Source organism: Nothobranchius furzeri, chromosome 3 (assembly GCF_043380555.1).
Source record: "Nothobranchius furzeri strain GRZ-AD chromosome 3, NfurGRZ-RIMD1, whole genome shotgun sequence".
In the NCBI taxonomy this organism is placed as follows: domain Eukaryota; kingdom Metazoa; phylum Chordata; class Actinopteri; order Cyprinodontiformes; family Nothobranchiidae; genus Nothobranchius; species Nothobranchius furzeri.
This window is the reverse complement of record NC_091743.1, coordinates 58,655,434-58,678,683: the sequence shown is the minus strand read 5'-3', so window position 1 is coordinate 58,678,683 and position 23,250 is coordinate 58,655,434. Positions and strand designations below refer to the sequence as shown.

The 23,250-nt window shown below is 41.3% G+C and overlaps 1 protein-coding gene across 3 annotated transcripts in view; it reads right to left on the bottom strand.

Moving 5' to 3' along the window:
• Nucleotides 1–7,527: 7,527 nt before the first annotated feature.
• LOC107385404 (proto-oncogene tyrosine-protein kinase Src) overlaps nt 7,528–23,250 on the bottom strand; it is a 31,050-nt gene continuing 15,327 nt past the window's right edge. For 2 of the 3 annotated variants that reach the window (XM_015959244.3, XM_070549362.1), the window contains exons 3-13: nt 19,121–19,220; nt 18,375–18,392; nt 16,966–17,064; nt 16,625–16,728; nt 12,480–12,629; nt 12,235–12,390; nt 11,873–12,052; nt 11,661–11,737; nt 11,422–11,575; nt 9,423–9,554; nt 7,528–7,968 (exon numbers count right to left, since the gene is read on the bottom strand). In XM_015959244.3, the coding sequence (XP_015814730.1) occupies nt 7,760–7,968; nt 9,423–9,554; nt 11,422–11,575; nt 11,661–11,737; nt 11,873–12,052; nt 12,235–12,390; nt 12,480–12,629; nt 16,625–16,728; nt 16,966–17,064; nt 18,375–18,392; nt 19,121–19,220 (1,379 nt within the window). In that variant the 3' untranslated portion in view covers nt 7,528–7,759. The remainder of the gene's footprint in view (nt 7,969–9,422; nt 9,555–11,421; nt 11,576–11,660; nt 11,738–11,872; nt 12,053–12,234; nt 12,391–12,479; nt 12,630–16,624; nt 16,729–16,965; nt 17,065–18,374; nt 18,393–19,120; nt 19,221–23,250) is intronic. The other variant, XM_015959245.3, reaches the window with a different exon arrangement.

Here is a 23,250-nt window from a genome sequence, read left to right as displayed (position 1 = left end):
CTAGAAAATGAAACAAGCAACTAGGGAAAGATGATGAACTTCAGCACATTACTTGGGATTTACACTGAGGCATGTGCACATAGCAACCACCTACCGTGTGCCGTAAAACCTAAGCTATGCTGAAAAAAATGCACATTGCATGGCAAGAGTGAAAACAAATAATTTAAACCTAGAATGCTATTTTTGCTCACCCTGGGCCTCAAACAACAACAGCAACAAAAAACCTAAAGGAATGCTTTGAAAGGGTGTGAGATAACATAAAGAATAACTCCTTTTGAGATCATCCGTAGCGGAGATTAAACCCGTCGCTCATTTCGTCATCAAATCATACGTAAACGCAGGACATATTTCAGAGTGTGCAGAATTTCTCATGCACATCAAAACCATCCACTGACTGGCACGACCGAACAAAGCTCGATTTGGAAGAAACTCCTGCCCTGCTGATTTCTATCAGTAACAGCTACAGGCTGCACCGTTATGCCAGAAAGAGCTACACAACCTGTAGCAACTTGGCAGGCAGCTTGTTGGGTTGGGATACAGGCGGGGCCCCCGTCAATGCAAAAACACAAAAGAAGAATGATTAGAACATGGAGCCATCTGCACACCCGTTCATCCTCTGATATCAGAAGGATCTCTTGTTGCAGATTGGACCGTGTGCATCCTGCAGAGTCTGAGCAAGACAGCAAGAGCAAAAAGGAAACTCTGGATCTTTGGTTCTTGAATTAATTTACACATTTTGGTGAAATTAATAAGGATCCATCTGTTGGACACGATTAGAAACTCTCTCTACCTTCTAAACCTATAGAATTTGCTGGGTGATGCTTTCTGAAGCAGATACCAATTTTAAGTAGCAAGATGAACTTCGAATGCTGAATTTTACATCCAGATTTCTAATTTGTATCTTTGAAATATGGTACCACCTTACACTGAGGCCCTCCTATGTGATTTATTAACACCTCAGCGGTAGTTTAGCAATCAGTCTGTGAACCCTTTATAAAGCATGACGTTTTTAACTGAACTGTGTATGTGCTGAAGTAAGTTTGGTATTTGAAACAGGTCACCTGTTGTCATTTTTATTTAATGCATAAAAACAGATTATTGTGCACTTTGAGCCAAAGTGGGAGTAAAAAAAAATCCATTTTGCAAGAAGGTGCAGCATATTTTTAGCTTTAAGAAGAATGTAACAAATCATCTTAACAAAGTGACGGTGTGTGTTTTCACTGCCGATTGGGGGCAGTACGTTCCTAAATCATTGCAAGCAAACAGTAATTTGGTTTTCGAGTAAAACCTGACCAACAAATGACCATTACGGTCAAACATTCATTGCAGCCATGGATGTAGTTTTGCACAGTTTTCCAAAGTCAATTTTTGTCCGCTGCACTTTTTACCATCCAAAGACAAAATTAGGCTATATTAAATAGACACTGGTTGAGTGTGTCTCCCCTTACTTCTAAAGTTAAAACTACATCCATGCTTGCAGCACAATTTTTGAACGAGTACTTCCTCAGATCATTCAGCCTCCAGCAAAATGACAAGCACACCAGACTCCCTTTCATCACTGGAAACAAGCGAAGAGGTAAATGTGTAAAACAACAATATTTATGAATAGCAAAAGTTTTGTAACCGATTGTTAGAAATCAGTAAAATCATTTTGTCCTCACAGGCTCCCGTAGAAGGAAGCATGACTTCATTTTGCGTTGCCCAGAGACCCGTGCATTTTAGACCCGATTTTTATGGTTCTATGTTGCAATGCGGTCAATATTTTTAACAACTGGGCATCATTTATTCATTTTCTACATTTCAATGGATATTTACAGATATTAATGGTAAAAACCACACATTGTTACTTCCACCCATCCATCCATCAATATTCAGAACCTGCTTGTCCATGTAGGGTCGCGGGGGGGCTGGTGCCTATCTCCAGCGGTCAATCAGGCGGGGTACATCCTGGACAGAGTGCCAGTCCATCGCAGGACAACACAGAGACACACAGGACTAACAATCAGACACACACACACTCACACACACACCATTCAACCTAACAGTCATGTTTTTGGACTGTGCGAGGAAGCCGGAGTACCCGGAGAGAACCCACGCATGCACAGGGAGAAAATGCAAACTCCATGCAGAAAGATCCCAGGCCGGGAAGCGAACCCAGGAACTTCTTGCTGCAAGGCAACAGCTCTAACCACTGCTCCACTGCACAGCCCACATTGTTGCTTTAATAATAATAATATTCTAGTTAGAAAAATTTACATTTTAAATATTTTATTTTGCTATGTAAAAATCTAAGAACATAACACAATATATGAACAAGACTGGCTCTGCTACCTGTAGATCCTCCACTAGAGGGCAGTAGACACACCTAGGATTGGAAATAAAAGGGTTTTGATGAAGGTACTAATCCTGCCACCAAATCTGGATGTTAAAGCCAGAAGCAGATTGATGCAGATTTGCAGGAGGTCTACAAGTGGTTAAATTATTAATTCAAAGCAAAGCAAAATGTAAGTAAATTTTATTTATATAGCACTCATCACACAGAAAATCCCAAAGTGCTTCACATAAAAAATGGTCAAAATTATGAAAAGAACAACTTTTGTAACATTTATGAGTTTTATGTAAAATTCACTTTTACATCAAAAGTGGTTCTTTTTTATTTTATGTTATTTTTCATAATCAAATTGCTCAGAATGCTCAGTCCAAACACTTTGAGTGTCAAAAGTCTTGAAAGTGTCTGATAGTGGAAACACTTGAAATAACAAAACAGATGCAGAGGTATCGCTGTTCAGCAGTGGCTCATCTAACAGCGCCCAGCTCTGATATTTTTATTTTGTGCACGGAGGATTTAAAAGAAGGCAAACGTTAGTGGAAACAGAGGCAAAACATGACTATTATCCAACTCCTCTCAGGGGTTGTCCTGCTTCTGTCACTCTAATGAGAAGAAAACAAACAGTAATGGTAGACTAGTGTGTGTGGACTCTATATTGTGCAGTGCTCTCTTGTCTCGTATCTGTGGCAGTCACTTAGAGGGAGTGAGTCAGTGTGTTTACAGTCTTCACAGATGGAGCTTTGACACTGTCTGGATAACTGAGATGAATGACTCTCAGAGCTGCTCAGCAGATGGGAAAAGAACCAGCCAGTAATGCCCGTGCACACAGATCTACTGTGTGTGTGTGTGTGTGTGTGTGTGTGTGTGTGTGTGTACGCTCGTACATGCCTGTACATTCATGGACATGCAGGAATGAGAAAGAGGAAAATATACACTTGCTGCAGATGAGCAAAAATGTATCATCTGCTCTTTCTGGGCTCCGGTTAGTTTCTACTTGGCACCGACTCTGGATCAACACCTTCTAAAATAAAATAGACTGTGAACTGTTAGAAATGAAGCACTTTATCAACAGTTTGTTCTTAATCACAGCAGCACTGAAACAGCTACACGTTTGTTTTCTATAGATTTCTGCTGCTGGTTGCCTCAATGTGGCCACAGACTCAAACCGGAGCAGGAACCGGTCACCTGTGATCAACAGAAGCAAACACGAGACAAAACAAACCCTGGTAGGATGTTTTCTTACTTGTAATTACATTTGATCAGCCATTGCATCTTTTTATAGATGTGTTGTAATTTTAAGTTGTAATCCACCAGGTTATGGATAAAGGAAAGGTCAGAGTTCAGTGGAGGTTTTCTCTCAGCAGGTGGGAGGAAATCTGCTACTCCTCCCCTCTTGGAGGGACCCCAGTAGTCTGAATAAATGCTGCCCTCAAGTGGACAAAACTGGTTTGAGTCTAGAAAGGACACTGATTAAAGTTTGAATATTTTACTTTCTGTTTAGAGGTTCAGAATAGAAGCAGTCCAGGTCAGAAAACTGAATGTAAAATAATTTTAAATAATCTTTTTTATTTTTATTTTTTATACAAAAGTCAAATAAAAAGGAAAACAAATATATTTTTCAATGATCCATTACTTGCTCATCAAATGTTCTCATCACAATAATATTATCCTATTGGTTGGAGCTGAGTTGTGGCAAACAGGTCCAGGCTTACTACCGCATGTTGTGAAATGACTGACTGAACGTTATCGTGATTAAAGGTGTAGTTGACTGAAAAAACACTTTAATCACTTTTTCCTGACTTTGAGTTTTTCATGATGACCGAGCATGATTTTTCTGCTTTAGCTTTGGACGCTGAAACTCTAGGATTTAAAAAGCCTCACAGATTTACGTCACACTGAATTACCATTCATGGACTCACTCACCTCGACTCGCGTCAAGGAAGGCTGTTGTTGGATAAGCGTCCAGGAAACAGCAGAGAATGTCTTTGCTAGTTTAAGATAACCATTAGCATTAGCAACTTCACCACACATCAGAAGCTCCTCCAGGCTTGTGGTATTAGTGGAGATAAAACATCCACGTTGCAAGTCAGAGGTAAGAGTCTCGTTGCAGTTATCCAATCTGAGGCGAGATATCTAAAAATCAGAAAATAAAACTTCAAAACCTGCCGTCTGAAGCTCAGCTGTGATGTGGCTATTTTCTAGTTCCTAGAAATGGTGCGAGAACGACTTACAAGGCATTCATTTCTACTTGAGACCACTTCACATGTATTGATTAAATGGGTTTTACAACTTGAACTATCTTAACAGCCCCTTATTAGCACATAAACACACTGATAATTGTGTCTAGTTTAATTTTCATCATTTATGGCAGGTTATTTTTCCAAATTCAGGGGTAAAAGATGACTTCAAATGAAACAATTTCCATAATCTGAAACTTAAAACTGGGAAATTTGGAATGAAACAAGAACAAAGTCGTATAATTATTGTCTAGGTTTACTCAACGGATCATTACCTCAATGCTCCCACACTTTTTTAACATTAGATGCCCACTGCTCCTGAGGAACTGAGATCACACAAAGTGGGGACAGTCACGTGTCACTCTTACTGCTCCAAATCATGGAGATGTCAGAACAATCACAAGAAAAGTCAGATTTTCCAAAAGCACAAACATCAGCACACACTTCCTATAAAAACCCATTTCAAATATAATTTATTGCACATTTAAAGATCAACAGAAAGTGACACGATACCTATTTTAATCCTGTTACATGAGAACCAAAGAAAAAATGATGGAAGAAGTCCCTACAAAATGTGCACACCTTGTTTTATGATCTTTTTCTTGAATTTTAGAACAAAATGGCCATGACGTTGCAGGAATGCAAGACTGAGACTGCATAGATTTTTTTTAAAAAAAGGAGATGCTCCTTTACATATGGCCACAGAAAATCCAATCTGACCTCAGCGTGACTCATGCTCGTCATCAGCCTGATTATTTCAACGCCGTCCCTGTGACTTACAGGTGGCTCCGAGTGTCTGGACAAACAGGGTTGTTTCCATTCTAAAAACACAAACGTAATAAAATGTTCTTGCACAGATATGCATTTATCGCAAGCCTGATTCTGAATTGTCTGTTGCAGATATAGAAGTTTCAAATGCAATATAATTTCACATGATCAAAAATAGAAAAACTTTTTTTTCCAGCCCTGTTTGCAGAAACGAGTCATTAAGAGGGGAAACTGGCGTGCTTTACTGTAAAAACCCGAAAACGGAGGTGCAATGCAACAAAAGCTGTACAAATAAACAAAATATATGATAGTCACAGTCATTCGTTTAAGATATTTACATTTTTGACCTCAGTGTTTGCGTCATACACATCCATTTTCTGTGATTTCAGAACCAAACATATTCCATCATCTGGAGGATTTCTGTTTCCTTTTCATTTTTAATGTTGGTGGACGGAGACGACCATCTCTTATTGCTGCATGACTCGTACCGTGAGAACAGCTAAACAAAACCACCCAAAACGCTCGCTCTCTCTCACACACACACACACACACACACACACACACACACACACACACACACACACACACACACACACACACACACACCTTCAAGGAAACAAACCTGGTTGAAAAACAAGCTACAGTACGTACAGTAGGACAGCAAGTAAAAATCAGGAAAATAATCAGAATTTAATGGCTCTGAGAAAACTGTATTTGATCCCCGTGTGTCACCTGTAAACGCACACAAATCCATCTACAGCACAGCATTAACAGAAGCCAGCTAATGGTCAAAAGAACAGCACAAAAGCATGCTAATTAGCATCCAAACCAACTCAGAATAAAGTCAAACACAGCTGGGTTACCTGATCAGAAGGGCTCCCTATTTGCATAATCAGTCCAGTTTCATCACATACATGTTTACTGAGGAAATTTAAATCAGCAGCTCGGAGTAAAATGCTTATTTACATGGTTAGAAATAAAGAAATGAGCGTTTGGCACAAAACAGAAAAGTTAGCGATTAACAGATGAGACGAGTGACTGGACAGCGGGGCTGCAAAGGATTTCTCGTTTGAACGTGTTTTGCAATCAACTGCTTAATCTGTAAAACCTTTTTGACTGTTATATTCCATGCATTCATGCTTTGTGTGAAAAGAATATATTCGGCCAATCAGATGGACTCTAGATAGTAGAGATGCTAAAACACACATTTTAAACACTGTAAATGAAGAAAAAGAGGCAAATGTAGCTAATGTGTTAAACAACAAAATCCCATGTTGTTTTCTGATATCATGCTGCCCTACCTGGTATCTTATGTTACATAAGTGTTTTATGGAAATTGCACCAGTTTATGCTTCAAAGACTTTACTAAAATTGATCTTTAGTGCAGCGGAGACAGAGCTGATCATAATTTTCCAGATAAGCCAAGGTTAATCAATACAGCAACGCATTCAGACTCTACCTGCATCAAAATCATTTTTAATGAGGGGTTGGATCCAACGTGGAGGGAAAGGCCTCCGATGACCTCATTTTCAGCATCGCTGAATAGATCCTGGCACTGCAGTGATTGTGAGTTACCTTCTCAAGAAAAATAACTAACTAAATCAGAAACGTTGCCACTGAAGAAAACTCTAAATCACATGTATATATAAATAGTCCAAAAAAACAAAGTGAAAGTCCCAGAAATTAAGTTTTTTGGAGACACTTTGAAGAATGAGCACTTCTGGAAAAAAAACATGATTCCGAAAGTTGGAGCATAAATAAATACAGGAAAAATGAAGAGAAGCTGAGGTGAGATAAAAAAAATGTGAAGGGAGACAGATTTTTCCTTTGGCACCTAAGCCGCAGTGGCAGTGCTCTTCTGTGGGTGGAGAAAGATACCAGACGAGGGTAGATGTGCACCCGAGGAGGGGGAAAAAAAAGATATTTCACTAGACACAGTTCATGATCAACAAAAATATCTTCCCTTGCCTGTCATCCTCTACAGGTGATTCATTCTCCAAGCCCTCGTCCTGTCTGTACATCCCCACTTGGCTCCTCCCACATCAGTAACACCTCAGAAAAACATTTACCTGCAATTCTTGCCACTTTTTTCAATCTGAGCCTAAAGAAGTACAGGAGTAGTTCTCTTTTTAGTGATGTGATGAACCTATGATTTCTTGTGTGCGGGAGGTCTTCGGTAAACCTGGAGTGCTTATTGAACACAGGTTTGTCCACGTTCTCCTGCAGCAGTTCCCTAATCACACACGGGAGGACTTCTGCAGGGTTTTTATCTCAGTTTCGTTTCCACTAAAGAAGTTCCTCACAGGTTCGTTTCACAGGCTCAGATCCTCCATCAGGTGTTCCTCTGAGGTTGATTAGTGCAGATCATTCAGTGCAAAGGCCCCCCCCTTCCACCAACACCACCGGTTCAGGATTTGGTTCAGTCCTATAGGTTCTCCCCAGGCTGATACTGAGGTTCTGTGGAGGTGAAGTAGTCCTCTAGGAAACCCTGCAGGTACTCAAAGGTCGGCCTCTCTTCTGGATCCTTACGCCAGCAGGACAGCATGAGCTCATGCATGGAAGTGGGGCACTCTGCCGGGCAAGGCATCCTGTAGCCTCGCTCCACCTGGTCCAGCACCTCGCGGTTAACCATACCTGCAGGGAGAAACAGGAAGTCTGATTTAAGGAAACACACATCCTAACCCTAATGGGATTGAGCTGAGTTATTGACATCAAAACAACATGCTTATCACTATATATATATATATATATATATATATATATATATATATATAGTACAGACACTTCTCCTCCCTATCTTATCTCAAGGCTCTGTCTGTCTTTGGGTGTACGCCTCTTCTGCATCTTTTCAGGAAACTGAGAATTATTAAAAATGGACCTGGCCAGTTGGTCTCTCAACGCGATTGACACATTTTTTTCAACGATGAGAACGGGAGAAGGGGCTCCCGGATGCCCCTCTGGGACAGAGCCAGCTGGGCATATCATGGACTCCTGGAAACAGTGGAACCTGATCTGCCTCTCTCAACTGACTGTAGAAGATTCTGAAGACGTCTGGATATTTGTGGTGTTGGTGTCGGGATTCCTGCTGTTTGGCCTGAGCGGTTACCTGACTTACCGGAAAATTAATGAGCTTTCGAGGACAATTGTCTCAATCCCGGAGCTCAGGGATGGATTACACCGTGCTGTGAACGCACAAACTCATATAATTGTTGAGATGAGTCGTAAGCTTGGAACTTTGGCTGAGATTCAGATTCTGGCACAGAAGGTGGATTCGATCAAAGAGAGAGTTGATGGGACAGCATGGTTGGGAATAGATTAATTTAAGCCATTATTGGATTTAGAGGGGTTGGAGATCAACAGAACTTTAAGGCAGAGAGGAAATTATCTCTGTCTGGCCCCAAAACAATTTCTTATCTGAACCTGGTGCTCTTGAACCTGTGAGGCTGAAGTGATCACTCCCTCTTAGAAGAAATGTTGCCGTCGCCATGGCAACTCTGTCTCCCTATCATAGCCTGGGCGGGACTGTGACCAGTGAAGGTCATGGAATCGTTTCCAGGAGTCACTGTGCTTTCTAACCCAATTACCTCCCTCCCCTGTCCAAACGGAGGTGACAAGCGCTGCTTATCGCGGCTGCATGCACTGATGTGAGGAGAGTCCCCAACCCTACCTCCCCACCTAGTGGACACTTATGTTGTGTTATGTCTGAAGTCTGTTGCATTTCTGTCTGAGGTGTTTGTTGCATAGCAAAGCTGCCCTCCCTGTGGAGGGTAACTCTGAAGTGCCTTTTTATTTCCTCCACCTGACTCAATCCTTAAATAAACCCTCTGATCTCTATTAAGGTAGCGCAACTCGGGTTGCGAATGACCAAATTCACCAATTCTTGTCATGTGTCTATGCCTATGTATGTATGTATGTCTGATCTCAGAATTGTGTGTACTGAAACTCTAATTTCCCTCTGGGATTAATAAAGAATCTTTGAATTGAATTGAATATATGTAAAATAAACCATTCAGCTGTTTCAGTCAATTTATTGCTTTATGATGTAAAAGAATATTTTCAAGCTTGACTGAAAATGTTGCTGCGCTAACCTGGATAAGGAACTCTTCCTTTAGTTGTCAGCTCTACAAGAACGATACCGAAAGACCAAACGTCCGACTTGATGGTGAAACGGCCGTACAATGCTGCCTCTGGGGCCGTCCATTTGATTGGAAACTTGGCTCCTAGGTAAAAAAACAAAAACAAAACATTCATGATACCACTTTACAACATAGCTTAATTAGGCGAGGCAAGGCAGCTTTATTTAAATAGCACATTTCATACACAGAGGCAATTCAATGAGCTTTCCAGGAGCAAGAACAGCAAGAGCACATAACATTAAAATCAACATGACAACATAAATCAGTAGATTTTAAAATCAGATTTAAATGTACAAATACAATCAGATAGGAGGCATTATCAATTTTTTTCTATTAATCTGCAGCTAAATCATGTGTTTATTATGCATTAAAGTTGTTTAATATTTTTAAAACCCACTTAAATGTGACAAACTAACCCTGTTGTATGATATGAAGAAGGAAATCTTTCATTGTTTACATTTCCCTTAAGCCCCTCCCCTGGCCTCGACAGCAAAACAAATCGTTCACGCAAACCTAGTGTTGACCAACAGAGTTGCATATTCTCAAGAAAGACCTGTCAATCAAGGAAAATGAGATCCGGTTCCCAGCATGCACTGCGGGGTAACGCAGACGTCTTAGTTAGCTTAGCACACCAACCTAGCTTGACAGCTAACTCAACCTGCAGTGACTGAAAGTCAGTCTGTAAATTTCAAGCTATTTGTAAAAGGGGGGGGGGGGGGGATGAAAACTGATTTGTCTTGTGTGTTTTGGAGCCAATGATTAGCATAGCATTCAAACTTGTGCTACATCTGTCTATTGTTTTAGCCTGCTGTAGAGTTAGCAGGGGTGTGCTAGCATCTTGAGTGCAGGATTCCAGCTGGTTTAAACGTTTCCCTACTTTTGCACTGCTAATATGATCAAAATGAGTGATCAGCAGCTCCTGTAGAAGCTGATGAAGGCTGAGAAGATAATCCAGCAGTTAGAATTACATGACACAGCTACTTGTGTGTGCGGTATGAGTAGGCCCCAACAATCATGGGAATTGTATAAAGCAAACAGTCATGCTGGTCACTTGTGGATCTCTGAGGGAGACCACAGAAACGCTGTAGCACTTTTAGTTGACACTGCTTCACTTTGAGTTGATCAACCGCATTTTTCTCGCCAATAGTTTGCTGGTTGGATGAGGGGAAATTCTGTGGGTTTACCACAACACCTCTTGGTCTAAGATGGGTTGAAATATAACGTGTTGGGTGTGGCATTTCTGAACGAGGACAGCGGAGGCTACTGGGCTTTGCTGTTCAACCACGGTCAACAATATCCTGGGTCAGCTTTTCTAGTTACAATTTCGTTAATAAGCAGGCTGGAGGTGCCTTAACTTTGGAGTCGCTCTACCGTGTTTTTCTTGCTAAAGGAAAAACTCTGTTAGCTTTGGGTTAGCGCATCGCTAATGTCCCGCTGATCTCCGATCGTGGAGCATTAGCTGATGTAAAAGGCCACGGCGCCCAGCTACAATCGCAGCGGTCTGAGGCTCTGCTTGTAATTTAACAGTCCCAGTCCATATTAGATCTCCACAGGTGACCAGCATGACTACAGCCTCACCTGGAAGCCAGGTCCTTCTGGAAGGGGGGAGCAGGGGTGACAAATATAGCAGTTCAAATTTCAAAATAATCTCTGCTTCTGTTTGATGACGCTAGGCTACAGACCCCAGCTTTAATTAAGGGTGAGAAACAGAGAAAACTGACTAGTTTCTAGCCGAATCTTTTCACTTATCTAGAGTTGGTAAATTAAACATTTCAGACATAGTTAATACCCTGTAATCACAATTTCCCTTTTTTAAGCATAGTATTTTAGCATATAATATTTTCACTGCAATGTAAATATCCACAACTATCAAGAGAAGCCTAACTGGGAAGTGGTACCAAACTCTTTAGATCGCACCAACATTTCTCAGCGTGCAAATCGGGTGACTCACCCTGTCTTGCGGTGTACTCGTTGTCTTCGATCAGTCGAGCTAGACCAAAATCAGCTATCTTACAAGTCAAGTTGTCTCCCACCAGAATGTTAGCAGCACGCAAGTCTCTGTGGACGTAGTTCATCCGCTCCACGTAGGCCATGCCTGCTGCAATCTGACCGGAGACAAGACACATGTGATTTTACAGATTTCTTTCTGCACAGATAAGGATGCATCTCTCAGAAAATTTAGAGGTTTACCTGAGCACCCATGTCTACCAGCTGTGGCAGACGAAGAAGCTTCCCTGTTTCCCCTTTAATGAAGTCCAGTAAGCTGCCTGTGGACAAAAAGCAACAGGGCAGCATTAATAAAACCTGCAGCAGCACAGAGCCAACGGCTTGCTAATCTAATTAATTAAAAATATTTAATTCTAAGCTTCAAAATGCAAGTATTTGAGTAGTTCTGAATGTACCTTGGCTCATGTACTCGGTCACAATGTAGATGGGGTCATCAGACACCACAGCGTACAGCTGGACCAACTTCTCATGCCTCAGCTTCTTCATGACCTGCGCTTCCTGAAGAAAGGCCTCCGAAGACATCGTGTTGGGTTTTAAGGTCTTAATGGCTACCCGTGTTGTACCATTCCACGTACCTTTCAGAACCCAAACAGGAACAAATTTAACGTCAAGAAACACTGTGCAGCTGCTCACTCCAGTCTAAAATATCAAATATTACCAAAATTGTTCAGGTTAGATTATAATGCCTTTGATATACCGAGTTAGAGAGGTTTTTTTGTGAACAAAACAAATCTAGTGAAGGGTGACGGTTTCGTACCCAACCAGACTTCTGCAAAGCAGCCCTGTCCCAGTTTAACGTCCAAACGTAGAGACTCTCGGGGAATCTCCCAAGCATCCCTGCCCAGTCCCTGTGTCTGAGGTCTGGAAATTGGACACACGTCTGTTAGAGCGTGGCACAGCCCATCAGAGTGCTCTGGAAAAAAAAGATGATGGGGAAATTAAAAAAAAAAAAAAAGACAAAAGGGCAGCAGTGTAGTGAAAGGTTAAAGCATCAGCACTCACTGCGGTAGTGGAAGACGAGTTGTTGGAGGCTGGAGAACTGGGTGCGGGAGGTGATATAGAAACCTCCACAATCCAGCTTCCTGATCTTGTAATGTTTGACGTTGAGGCCTCTGACGTTATCATAATCCAGCACAGACAGACAGTATGCCCCTATGAGTGAGACAAAACAACAGGCCGAGATATTTTAGACCTTTAAAATGAGCCATGGGGAACAGCTGTTCTGTGGAGTTCCCCCAACAGCTGTGCTTCCAAACTCCAGCTATTCCACCTCGTGTCCACCGACCACTTTGGTTCTGGTTTCTTCAATTCAATTAGACTTAATTATCTTTATTGTCACTGCAGTGTGTGCAGAAGAATTAAACAGCAAACGTGAAAAAGCAATAAAGAAATAAAAGAACAATGATACACGTGCAAATATTTCTCCAATCTCTAAAGGAAATTATCATTTTGGCAGCTTTCTGTTCTTTACTCTGTTTGACTTTGTTTTTAAAGTTTTCATTCCCTCAATATTTCTATTCATTTGCTGTGGACTAGAATAAATGCCTTTAGAGTATCTCTGTGGGAAAAGAACACTGGAGCTCCTGTTTCAGGAAGTAGAAGTAAGTTGGGGGGTGGAAAATAGCTGAATTTGGAGTCCACACTGGAGGCAGCAGCGTGGAAGAGGAGCTGAACGTCGCTGCTTCAAATAGAGTCCGTTACTATAGGGTTGATCCAAATTGGCCGCAGCAGGAAACATTTCAGGCGTGACCCAGAAGCAGCTTAGGCCACAATGCTAAAGACAGAATTGGGTTTTATTTTTGTCACGCGCTGCTTCTGGGATGTGTCCATTTCTTCAATTAACATAAGAATAGACAGGAAATACGGTATGGGTGTTAAATGTCCGAGGATTTGTGACACCGTGAGTTCAGCGAGGAGGACAGTGGAGAAGATGCGCTGCGTCTGTGGATTGACACGCTGCGAATCCCGCGAGTAAACCGTCCCACTGATGTTCCACATAGCTGATGCCTCCAGTGTGGACCCGGTGTTAAATCATTCATATTTGTGATATTCTGACATCTCTCCTCTGATTGGCTGACAGCACAGCAACTCTACCACTGACTTCTTTCTCTCTGTAATGTTAATGTTTTGCCATGATGTGGAGGTGCTAATGCTAATGGTTAGCTTCTACTAGCTGAGGCGTGCTCTGTTCTCTCCTGGATCTGTGTGGCTTTCTCTGACCTGTGCGTTTCCTCGTCTATTTTCTATCAGCGGCTAATGCAGGAAACCTGGGTAGAAGGCTATTTTCATGTTCAGCCTGCATGTGAAACTCAAAAATGGTTTCTCAGTGAACTTGCTCTTTAATATTTATAGGATCCATCAGACAGGCTTCCTGTTTGGCTCATTTTTATAAAATTTTTACCTATTAGTTTTTATTCTTCTGTGATATTATTGTATTCATTTTGATTGTTTTTCTGTCATTTTTATTGTCTTGATTCGTTTTGCTGTTCTTGTGCAGCTTTTTGGTTGATGAAAGTTATTTTAAATGCTTTTGATAAATAAAGTTGAGCTGAGTTGATGAAGAAACAACCGGATAATTGATGTGTTTATGTAATCTACAAGAACTCTGGATGAAAATGGTTGCTAATTTGAACTTTTCCAAGTCTTAAAGAGAAAAACAATGGCAGCTAATATGAGGGCTGTAAGGAATTGTAAGACAGTGTTATCTTTTCTCCTTTCTTAAAAGATGCTCAAATGTTGAAGGAGATAAAAAAAGAAAAGGCACAGAACCTACTTTTCAAAGAATATAAGGAGGCTTTTATCAACACAGATATTTCTGGATCACTTCACTCAGACCTTTGACTGCATAAAACAATATCCGTTCTTCAGTACAACACCCCTCTTCCAGTTTAGATCCAGACTTTCTGCGTTCATCTGGAAGGTCTGGATAACGAAAAGCTATCCTAGGAAGGCGGGAGGGGTTTTACTGTGAAGCTCTTCACACTCTGCATGAATACAAGGGCAACATTTAGGGCATCTCATTATCTTTCTCCCCACGTAAGTTAAAGAGGCCAAAAAGCCAAAACGACTAATGTAGGTCAAAGATCCAAGTCATGGGGCATTTCAACACGTAAGCAGCGTGTTCCTGCTCATCTCTGCTTCTACTGTGAACCCGGCGTTTGACAGCTAACGCAGAACCATCGACATACACTCAAACAAAAATATAAACCCAACACCTTTGTTTCTGCTCCGATTTTTCATGAGATGGACTTAAAGATCTAAAATTCATTCCAGATAGACAATATTACCATTTCTCTCAAACATTTTTCACAAACCAGTCCAAATGTGTGATAGTGAGCACTTCTGCTTTGCTGAGATAATCCATCCCACCTCACAGGTGTGCCACATCAAGATGCTGATCCGACATCATGAGTAGTGCACAGGTGTACCTTATACTGCCCACAATAAAAGGCCACCCTGGAATGTGCAGTTTTGTCTCACAGCAAAATGCCACAGATGCCACAAGCATTGAGGGAGTGTGCAAATGGCATGCTGACAGCAGGAATGTCAACCAGATCTGTTGCTCGTGCATTGAATGTTTATTTCACCACCATAAGCTGTCTCCAAAGGCGTTTCAGAGAATATGGCAGTGCATCCAACCGGCCTCACAACTGCAGACGATGTGTAACCACACCAGCCCAGGACCTCCACATCCAGCAGGTTCACCTCCAAGATCGTCTGAGACCAGCCACTCAGATAGCTGCTGAAACAATTGGTTTGCATAACCAAACAATTTCTGCACAAACTGTCAGAAACCGTCTCAGGGAAGCTCAACTGCATGCTCGTCGTCCTCATCTGGGTGGGTTTCTGCTGTGAAATTGGCATTTTAACATGGGAGTCAATGAGGATTTGCTCGCTTCTGACAGCGGATGAGGGTGGAACTGCAATTTATTTCACTTCCGCGTTGGCCTCAATTTCAGACCCGCATTGTGGGGGCTTGCGCGGAACGCACCCAGGGGCCATGAATCCCCCGCTAGAGCTCTTCCCACCCTCCCTGATCCTACCCCCCCCCCCCCCCTTTCTCCTTTTCCTTGATTTGCCCCTTCACATTTCTACCATCCCTTCATGCTTTCCTGCCACACTTCTTCTCATGCGCTCGCGTGCATGTGTGTGTGTGTGTGTGTGTGTGTGTGTGTGTGTGTGTGTGTGTGTGTGTGTGTGTGTGTGTGACTCTTAGCCAGGGGGAAATCCAGCACCCTTCAAGGCTGACCTAGTTCTGGGTGAGTGATTCACCCCCTACCCATTCACGGGGCCAACCCACTCCTCTAAAAAAGACCCCTTAAAGAATCCACCTACATCACAAGGGCTCCAAATGACTGAAGAAAAATGCTAAACTCTGCAATAAACTCATAGAAGAAAGCATTAATGTGCCACAGGTCCATGCGAATGCAAACAAACGGCTTCATTACACGGCTGCCTCTCTTTTAAATGTGTTCCCTTTAGAGTTGGCGTAAACTCCAGGGACACACCAGACTCTTTCCACAGATTTTAATGCACAAAATATAAAATTCTCTGCTTTTACTTTCCCTCTTTGCACACAGGAGTACATTTTACAGCATGCACCATGAGGAAAACGTAATGTCAGTAATTGTTAGCTGTTGGTAAGTTACAATAATTAGCAATCATACTCAAAAAGCCAGTCGCAGATGAAACAATGAGTTTCTCTCATTATCGGTTAATTTTCAACACCAGTGACGTTCAAGAGGATGTGTGAGCCATTTGGGCGGCACCTTTTACCCCCTCCCCTACAGTTGCTGTTCCCACATGCAGTAAACAGCAGGAGATGCTCGGCTGCAGATGCACTCTCACAGTGTGAAATAATCAGGAAGGGGCTGCAGGGAGCACATGTCTGCAGAATCAAGGAGGTGGTGCAAGATGCAAGAAAGTAGAACCTGGAAATGATTGAATTCCTTTTGAAACATGAAGAATGATGAACTTAGGGTGTTCAAAGGTTTTGTCTGCTCTAAAATGGACAATTAAGACCAAAAATAATGACTTCATGCATCTGTACGAACAGGAACAGAGGGAAGGATAAAGATCAAACTCTAAGGATGGGTGATAATTAGCCACAATAGCCTCAAAAGAGACATGAACAACTATTTTCTCACCTTTAGTGGTCTCACTCTCCCTCACCAGGAAGGTTCCTCGTCTGTTCCTCACATTCAGAAGAAGCCTCTCTGAATCGCGCCGAGTGAGTTTTCCAATAAACCACCTGATAAAAGTGGGCCACAGAGACAAAGATCAGAGAGAAACCGCCGCTGAGCTGCTGAAAAAGCCAGGAGGAGCTGTACACGTGGATGTCAAAAAATACCATCAGTAATCAGTGATTTTTAGCTGCTATGGCACACGTGTCGCACAGAAGAGTTGTGGAAAAACCTTAGGATGTATGGGTAGGTGAGCACAACAAAGCACAGATGTGACATGAGGGATAATAGAAAAGGTCAAGTACTCTTCTGCTTGGATGGAGTCGGACGGAGCCACGTAGTTGCTGGGGACGTAACCCGTCTCTCCTGTGCTTAGCGAGCGAGCGAGCCACCAGTCCCCTTCCCTGTGAAGGAAGGAGACAAAAGACGGAGCCAGAAAGTTAATGACAAACACAACAAGTCCTAGTAGTATTCACTTCATTATTTCCCAACAAGACATTTATGATGGCTGCATTCCATTTAGATGAGATTCTGGTCCTTAGGTGATCTACAGCAGAACCTAAATGTACAAATGCAAAAGTGGAATGCGGCTCTCAGCAGTACACGTGTCCGTTCCCGTCATGAAATATGCCTACAAATTATTTTAAAAGGTTTAATAAGTCTTTTCTGTAAAACAAATTGATTTAATAATGAGATAAATGGTTTAAAAATAAGAAGAAAAAAAAACTTTTATGTTTGCTTTAACAGCCACCAACATATGAATAATTCAACATCATGAGTAAATGTATACAACACCAAAGCATGCAACATGTCCAGTTGTCTTTTATTATGCAGCACTAACTGGTTACGTATTAGTGCACGAGGCTCTTTATTACTGTCCCCTGATGAAAACAGCGATATTTGTTAGAATTTGTGTGCGAGTGTTGTCACAGCAACAGGTTGCCAGCACTTGGAGTAAAAAGAAAATCAACCACAGTATCGATCTAGAATTTTTATTTGGGTCAAAAGAAGCTAAACTGTTGTTTTCGTCAAAGCAGTAATCATGCAGGTGCACAAATAGTTTTTGCTGAAACCATAAAAGTGTGAAACATTTGTTTAATCAATACATCTGCAGTGGTCTCTAGTAGGAATGAAGGCCTTTTAAGTCAATCTCAGCATCTGCAGGATGCAAAGTTTGCACAAGAGTTTCACCATCTATTTTCTATCAGAAGCTAATGCAGGAGATAAAGGAGGAGGCTATTTTCATGTTCAGCCTGCATGTTAAACTCAGAGTGACCCATTATAATCAGAAAAACATTAAAACATGTTTTTTCAGTCACTTTTAAAGATTTAAGTTCCAATAAAAGAACATTTATGTTATTTTTATTTATTCCAGAAAACCTACAACGTATTCAGTTAACAGCGTTTAAACTGCCCTTCGGTATTTAACTCAAAGGTTAAAGTGTCAACGTAATTTAACTCAAACCCACAATAACCTCAGCAAGGACATTTAAGAAAGAAACTCAGCTCCCACGCTGAAAATCTCAGAAGCTGAGAAATAAAACATAAGAAGAAAAGATAAAAACAAGTGACCTTTTAACACCAAATTATTTTACATGTGGGGTTTATTGACAGTTTTTTTTTTACTAAGAGCTCAATAGATAAATCCATGCATCAGCAAAAGGAAGAGAACAAAAGGTTGCATGGAGTTTATATGGCATTAGATTTTACTGACCTGAAGCTGTACTTTTTCCTAGAGGAAACCATGAAGCATGAGAAAGGAAAGAGAAAGGGAGAGATAACAGACACAGCAGACACATCAAAACACGGCAAGGAGACACAACAAGGCAGGCAGACAGAGCAGACCAGCTGGATGCTGCCGGACTACACAGAAGGGCCGTTTCAGGTCATCCAGTATGAAAACACACAGACCTGGAAAGTTGCACTTAATTCTAAATCATCAAAAGTTTAAATGGAGTTTTGGGTTTAATCAGCCCTTCTGTGTAGCGCCAGGAGAACAGGAACCCAGACTTATGGCAGGACATTATAGAAAGAGCACACACCAAAAAACAAAGAAATAAAGCATCACAGTTCAGGTTTTTAACATGTTTCTTACACTGGAGGGTCTATGTTTTAAATGCATATTACATCTGAACCAGAATTTTTTTATTTAACTCCAGTACACCTCGAAGTGTGCAGCTGAACCCTCAATTGCTAATGGAGGTCACAATTTGTTGCCTACAGTCACATCCCAGTGGGAATATCAAAAATAGTCACTTATTTTTGCAATTGTTTTACGTTATTGTTGATATGGAAATCAAAAATTGAGTCAACTGTCTCACTACATCCCCTAAAATCAGGTTAAAAAACAAATAATCTCTTCAGAAAACCACACAACTTTCAAGACATTTGGTCATTTCGAGATTTTTCAAATCTATTGCTATGGTAGAGAGGAGAGGAGTGACTTCTGATGTTTCTTACGTGTTGTTTATGATCTGCAGCCGTTCGCCTTTGGCAAAGCTCAGATCAGTCGTCGTCCGTGCCTCATAGTCATACAATGCCACAAATGTAGTGACACCTTCTGCAAGAAACCACACACAGAGACATACATCTAACTGTAATTACAGACGCTACAAAGAAATGAAAGGGTTCCTCCCTAACTTCCATAAAAAATATTCAGCTAAGCATTTTATTTTGAACTTTTTCAGTGTTTAATGAAACATATTGATAGATGAAAGGGTTCTGACCAAATGTCCTTGACAGACAGAGACATCACATAAACGATTTTCCATTTTCTGTGCAGATTTCTAAGAGTTTATTAAACAAACTTGTTCTCTAAATCTGGAAACTCCCCAGCCAATAGCTGATTGGCTCATTAAATGCATGACAGGAGGTAGTAGAAGAAATGTTCTGCTCCCTGCGTGGAGCAACATTAGCCCGACCATCTGGCTGGTCTAGACAACTTAAACATCAACAAAAAGAGGACACTGCATTACACTAGGCTGCAACTGCAAAAAAAAAAAAAAAAAATAAATAACCTTGACGGCGTGAAGAGGAAACAGCTTTAAAATATGGTTCTGAGTAGATGTGAGTTACTCTGACTCAGTTTGATTTTCTTCATAACATTTGTGATCTTAAATAGAAATCAAGTCCGTAGGCAAAGAATGAGTCAAACTCATCTTAAAGGTGCAATTTGGGAGAATGATATCTTGTGGTCAAATCAGGTTACTGCAGTAAATATTACTCTCTCACTCTCGTTCTGTGAGTTTCGTGGCTGTACCCAGTTAAGGATCAGCACCAGAAGATTCTAGACGACAAGTAAAGACGAGTCATACACAGTAAGTCGATTAGTAGATAAATACATTGTCATGTCTGGTGTTTCACGGTAGGGGGCATATACTACACATATTATGATAATATTTCACCAGCATTACAGGAAGTGTTGTTTGTCGTCTTGTTGTTAGCGTGTTGTTATAGTTCTGAATGACTCATTAAAGGAAGTAAATCTCCACGACTGACTCATTACTCACTCCACACACACATTTCACTGTAATATTCAGTTGTTGGTAATTGAAAAAGTAACATGAGATATTTTTAGAGCTGACTATTTGGTTCTAATTTACCGTTAGCATTGTTAGCTCAGCATTAGCCTGTACCTGGCCTCACCCGATATTAAGAGTAAAACAAAAAGATGCCGTGGTACAAGAAATAGCTTCTGGGTCACTCCCGTTTACTGGCTTTGGTTCTATAAGCAACTCTGAAGCTTTTTTGCCTGCCGGTGTTGAATTAAAAATGCCAGTGCTGCAGCGTTAGCTCACTGCAGCACTGGCAACCTCACAAACTAAACAGTAACCACTTCCCACTTTCATTGTTTTCATAAGGAGAAAAGTTGGCAACCCCCCAGCTGGCTGACAATGAAATCAGTTTCGGTATAATCTTCCTTCCAACATGATTGAGACATTAGACTGTTTTATGATTAATACACTGTAGAGTTCTTACAAGTTGCACCTTTAATTAAAAAGTTACAAAGTAAAATTCAATAAAACAATCAGTCTTCCACATCATTAAAGGAGGAATACTGGCCTAAAGAGGTAAACCTCAGTTAGCTGAAGTCTCCTCACTCTTTGTAGGCATGCCTCTCTTTATGTCCTACCACAGCATTTCAATTAGGCTGAGATCTAGACTTTGACCCATTAGAACCCCTTGATCCTTCGCTTCAACAGCCCCTCTGTTGTAAATGTGTCCCAGTGTTTAGGGTGATTGTCCCAGTGAATGTATGAGTCTAAGCCAAGATCCTGCTGTAGGACAAACGGCCTTACATTCGACTCTTGAAATTCTTTGGTGAACAAGAGTTCATGCTGATAATGACTCTAGGAAGCCCAGATGCTGAACAGCAAGTCTCCTTCATCATCTGCCCTTCACAGTACTAACAGTGGATATGGGGTATTTGTGCTGATCTGCAAAACTTCATTTTGAACAAAAATCTCCACTTTGATATCTTCAGAAATATTTGCACATTTCTGATTTTTATACTGATGTTGCTTTACCACTCAAAAGATGTAAGCTGTGCTACCATTCTCTTATTTTTTAAAGATAAGATGCTTTATCCTGGCTGCCCCTCCAAACAAGAAGCTTTTGTTTAGTCTTTTTCCAACCACACTTAACTGATTTCAAACTAAAGCCGGGCGTACGCTGTGAAACTTTTTCCACTCGTAGGATTCAGCTCTACCTCAAACCGTACAACGTTCTAGCAGAGCAAACTTCACGAGTCATGTTCTCACACTGTATGACCCAATGCTCAGATGTGACCTGACTGCTCACACTGAACATGTGGTAGAAGCACTTTGGTCCTGAAAATGTGCTAAAAAATACTGGTTTTTACACAACATGTTGGGAGTTAGTTACTTTGAGTCCGAAAACCCGGAAACTACATGTGCGTTAGTCTGATATCTTTCAGGCTTGTCACAGGACACACAAAGGTTTATGGGGTTGGAGAAGGAAGATTAAAGAAAGGAAATAAACTTTGTTTTGGGATCTGTTTTATTTGACATAAACATGGAAAACATGTTTTCTTGAGACTCCTTGCCATTGTGGGTGGAGACAAGTGTAAGATAAAAGGAAACTACGTGTGTTGACACAAAAATGCCTGTGGAGCCGGGTTGGCGCATGCGCTGTGTGAGCAGTTCTGGTTTTTCTGGGTCTCAGTGCTGCTTCAACAGTGCAATACCCTCTTAAAGGAAGAGCAAAATATCAAACATGTTTGATATTCATGTGACTGCACGGTTGCTGATCAGGAGCTGGTCATGAGGTGCTACTCGCCTCTCATAACCCCCTGTATACTTCACAATGCAAAACTCACCCCAATCTTAAAGATTCTCGCAGGAGAGGAAAATTGGCTCTATACGGTAAAAAAATTGCCTTGTATGTCTGAGATGTGTAAATTCTAGGAAACTCAGCTGAGCATGTGGATGGAAGAGGAGGACAAATTCATAATGTTGCAGAAGCTTGAAGGCGGGAAAGTAATAGAGTGACACAGTGATTGAAAGGGAGCCATAGAGCTTCTGTGGGACAAGTGTGATATGATTGAAGAAGGGGGTTCTGGAAATGCTTCAGGACAGCCAAGTTTTGAGTTTGTGGCTGGACTTGTCAGGTGGACCAAAAAGAAGGGAGATACAATAATCAAGATGCAATGTAATCAGAGTATGGATCAGTAAAGCAATGGGTATAGGACAGGTAGTACAAGTATGGAGGACAGGTACAGTGCTCAGCATAAATGAGTACACCCCACTACATTTGTCAGACAACCTTTAGTTTCCTTTCAGAATCAACATTTTTTATGAGATACCATATACAATTTCTTCTCTAAAAATTTGCATATTGTGATAAAGTTAATTATTTTCTGTAATGTACTGCTAAACATTAGACTTTCATATATATTAGATTCATTACACAACTGAAGTAGTTTGAGCCCTTTATTGTTTTTAATATTGATGATTTTGGCATACAGCTCATGAAAACCCCAAATTCCTGTCTCAAAAAATTAGCATATTTTATCCAACTGATAAAAGAAGTGTTTTAATACAAAAAAATTCAACCTTCAAATAATTATGTTCAGTTATGCACTCAATACTTGGTTGGGAATCCTTTTGCAGAAATGACTGCTTCAATGCCGCGTGGCATGGAGACAATCAGCCTGTGGCACTGCTGAGGCGTTATGGAGGCCCAGGATGCTTCGATAGCGGCCCTCAAGCTCATCCAGAGTGTTGGGTCTTGCGTCTCTCAACTTCCTCTTCACAATATCCCACAGATTCTCTATGGGGTCCAGGTCAGGAGAGTTGGCAGGCCAATTGAGCACAGTAATACTATGGTCAGTAAACCATTTACCAGTGGTTTTGGCACTGTGAGCAGGTGCCAGGTCATGCTGAAAAATGAAATCTTCATCTCCATAAAGCTTTTCAGCAGATGGAAGCATGAAGTGCTCCAAAATCTCCTGATAGCTAGCTGCATTGACCCTGCCCTTGATAAAATACAGTGGACCAACACTAGCAGCTGACATGGCACCCCAGACCATCACTGGCTGTGGGTACTTGACACTGGACTTCAGGCATTTT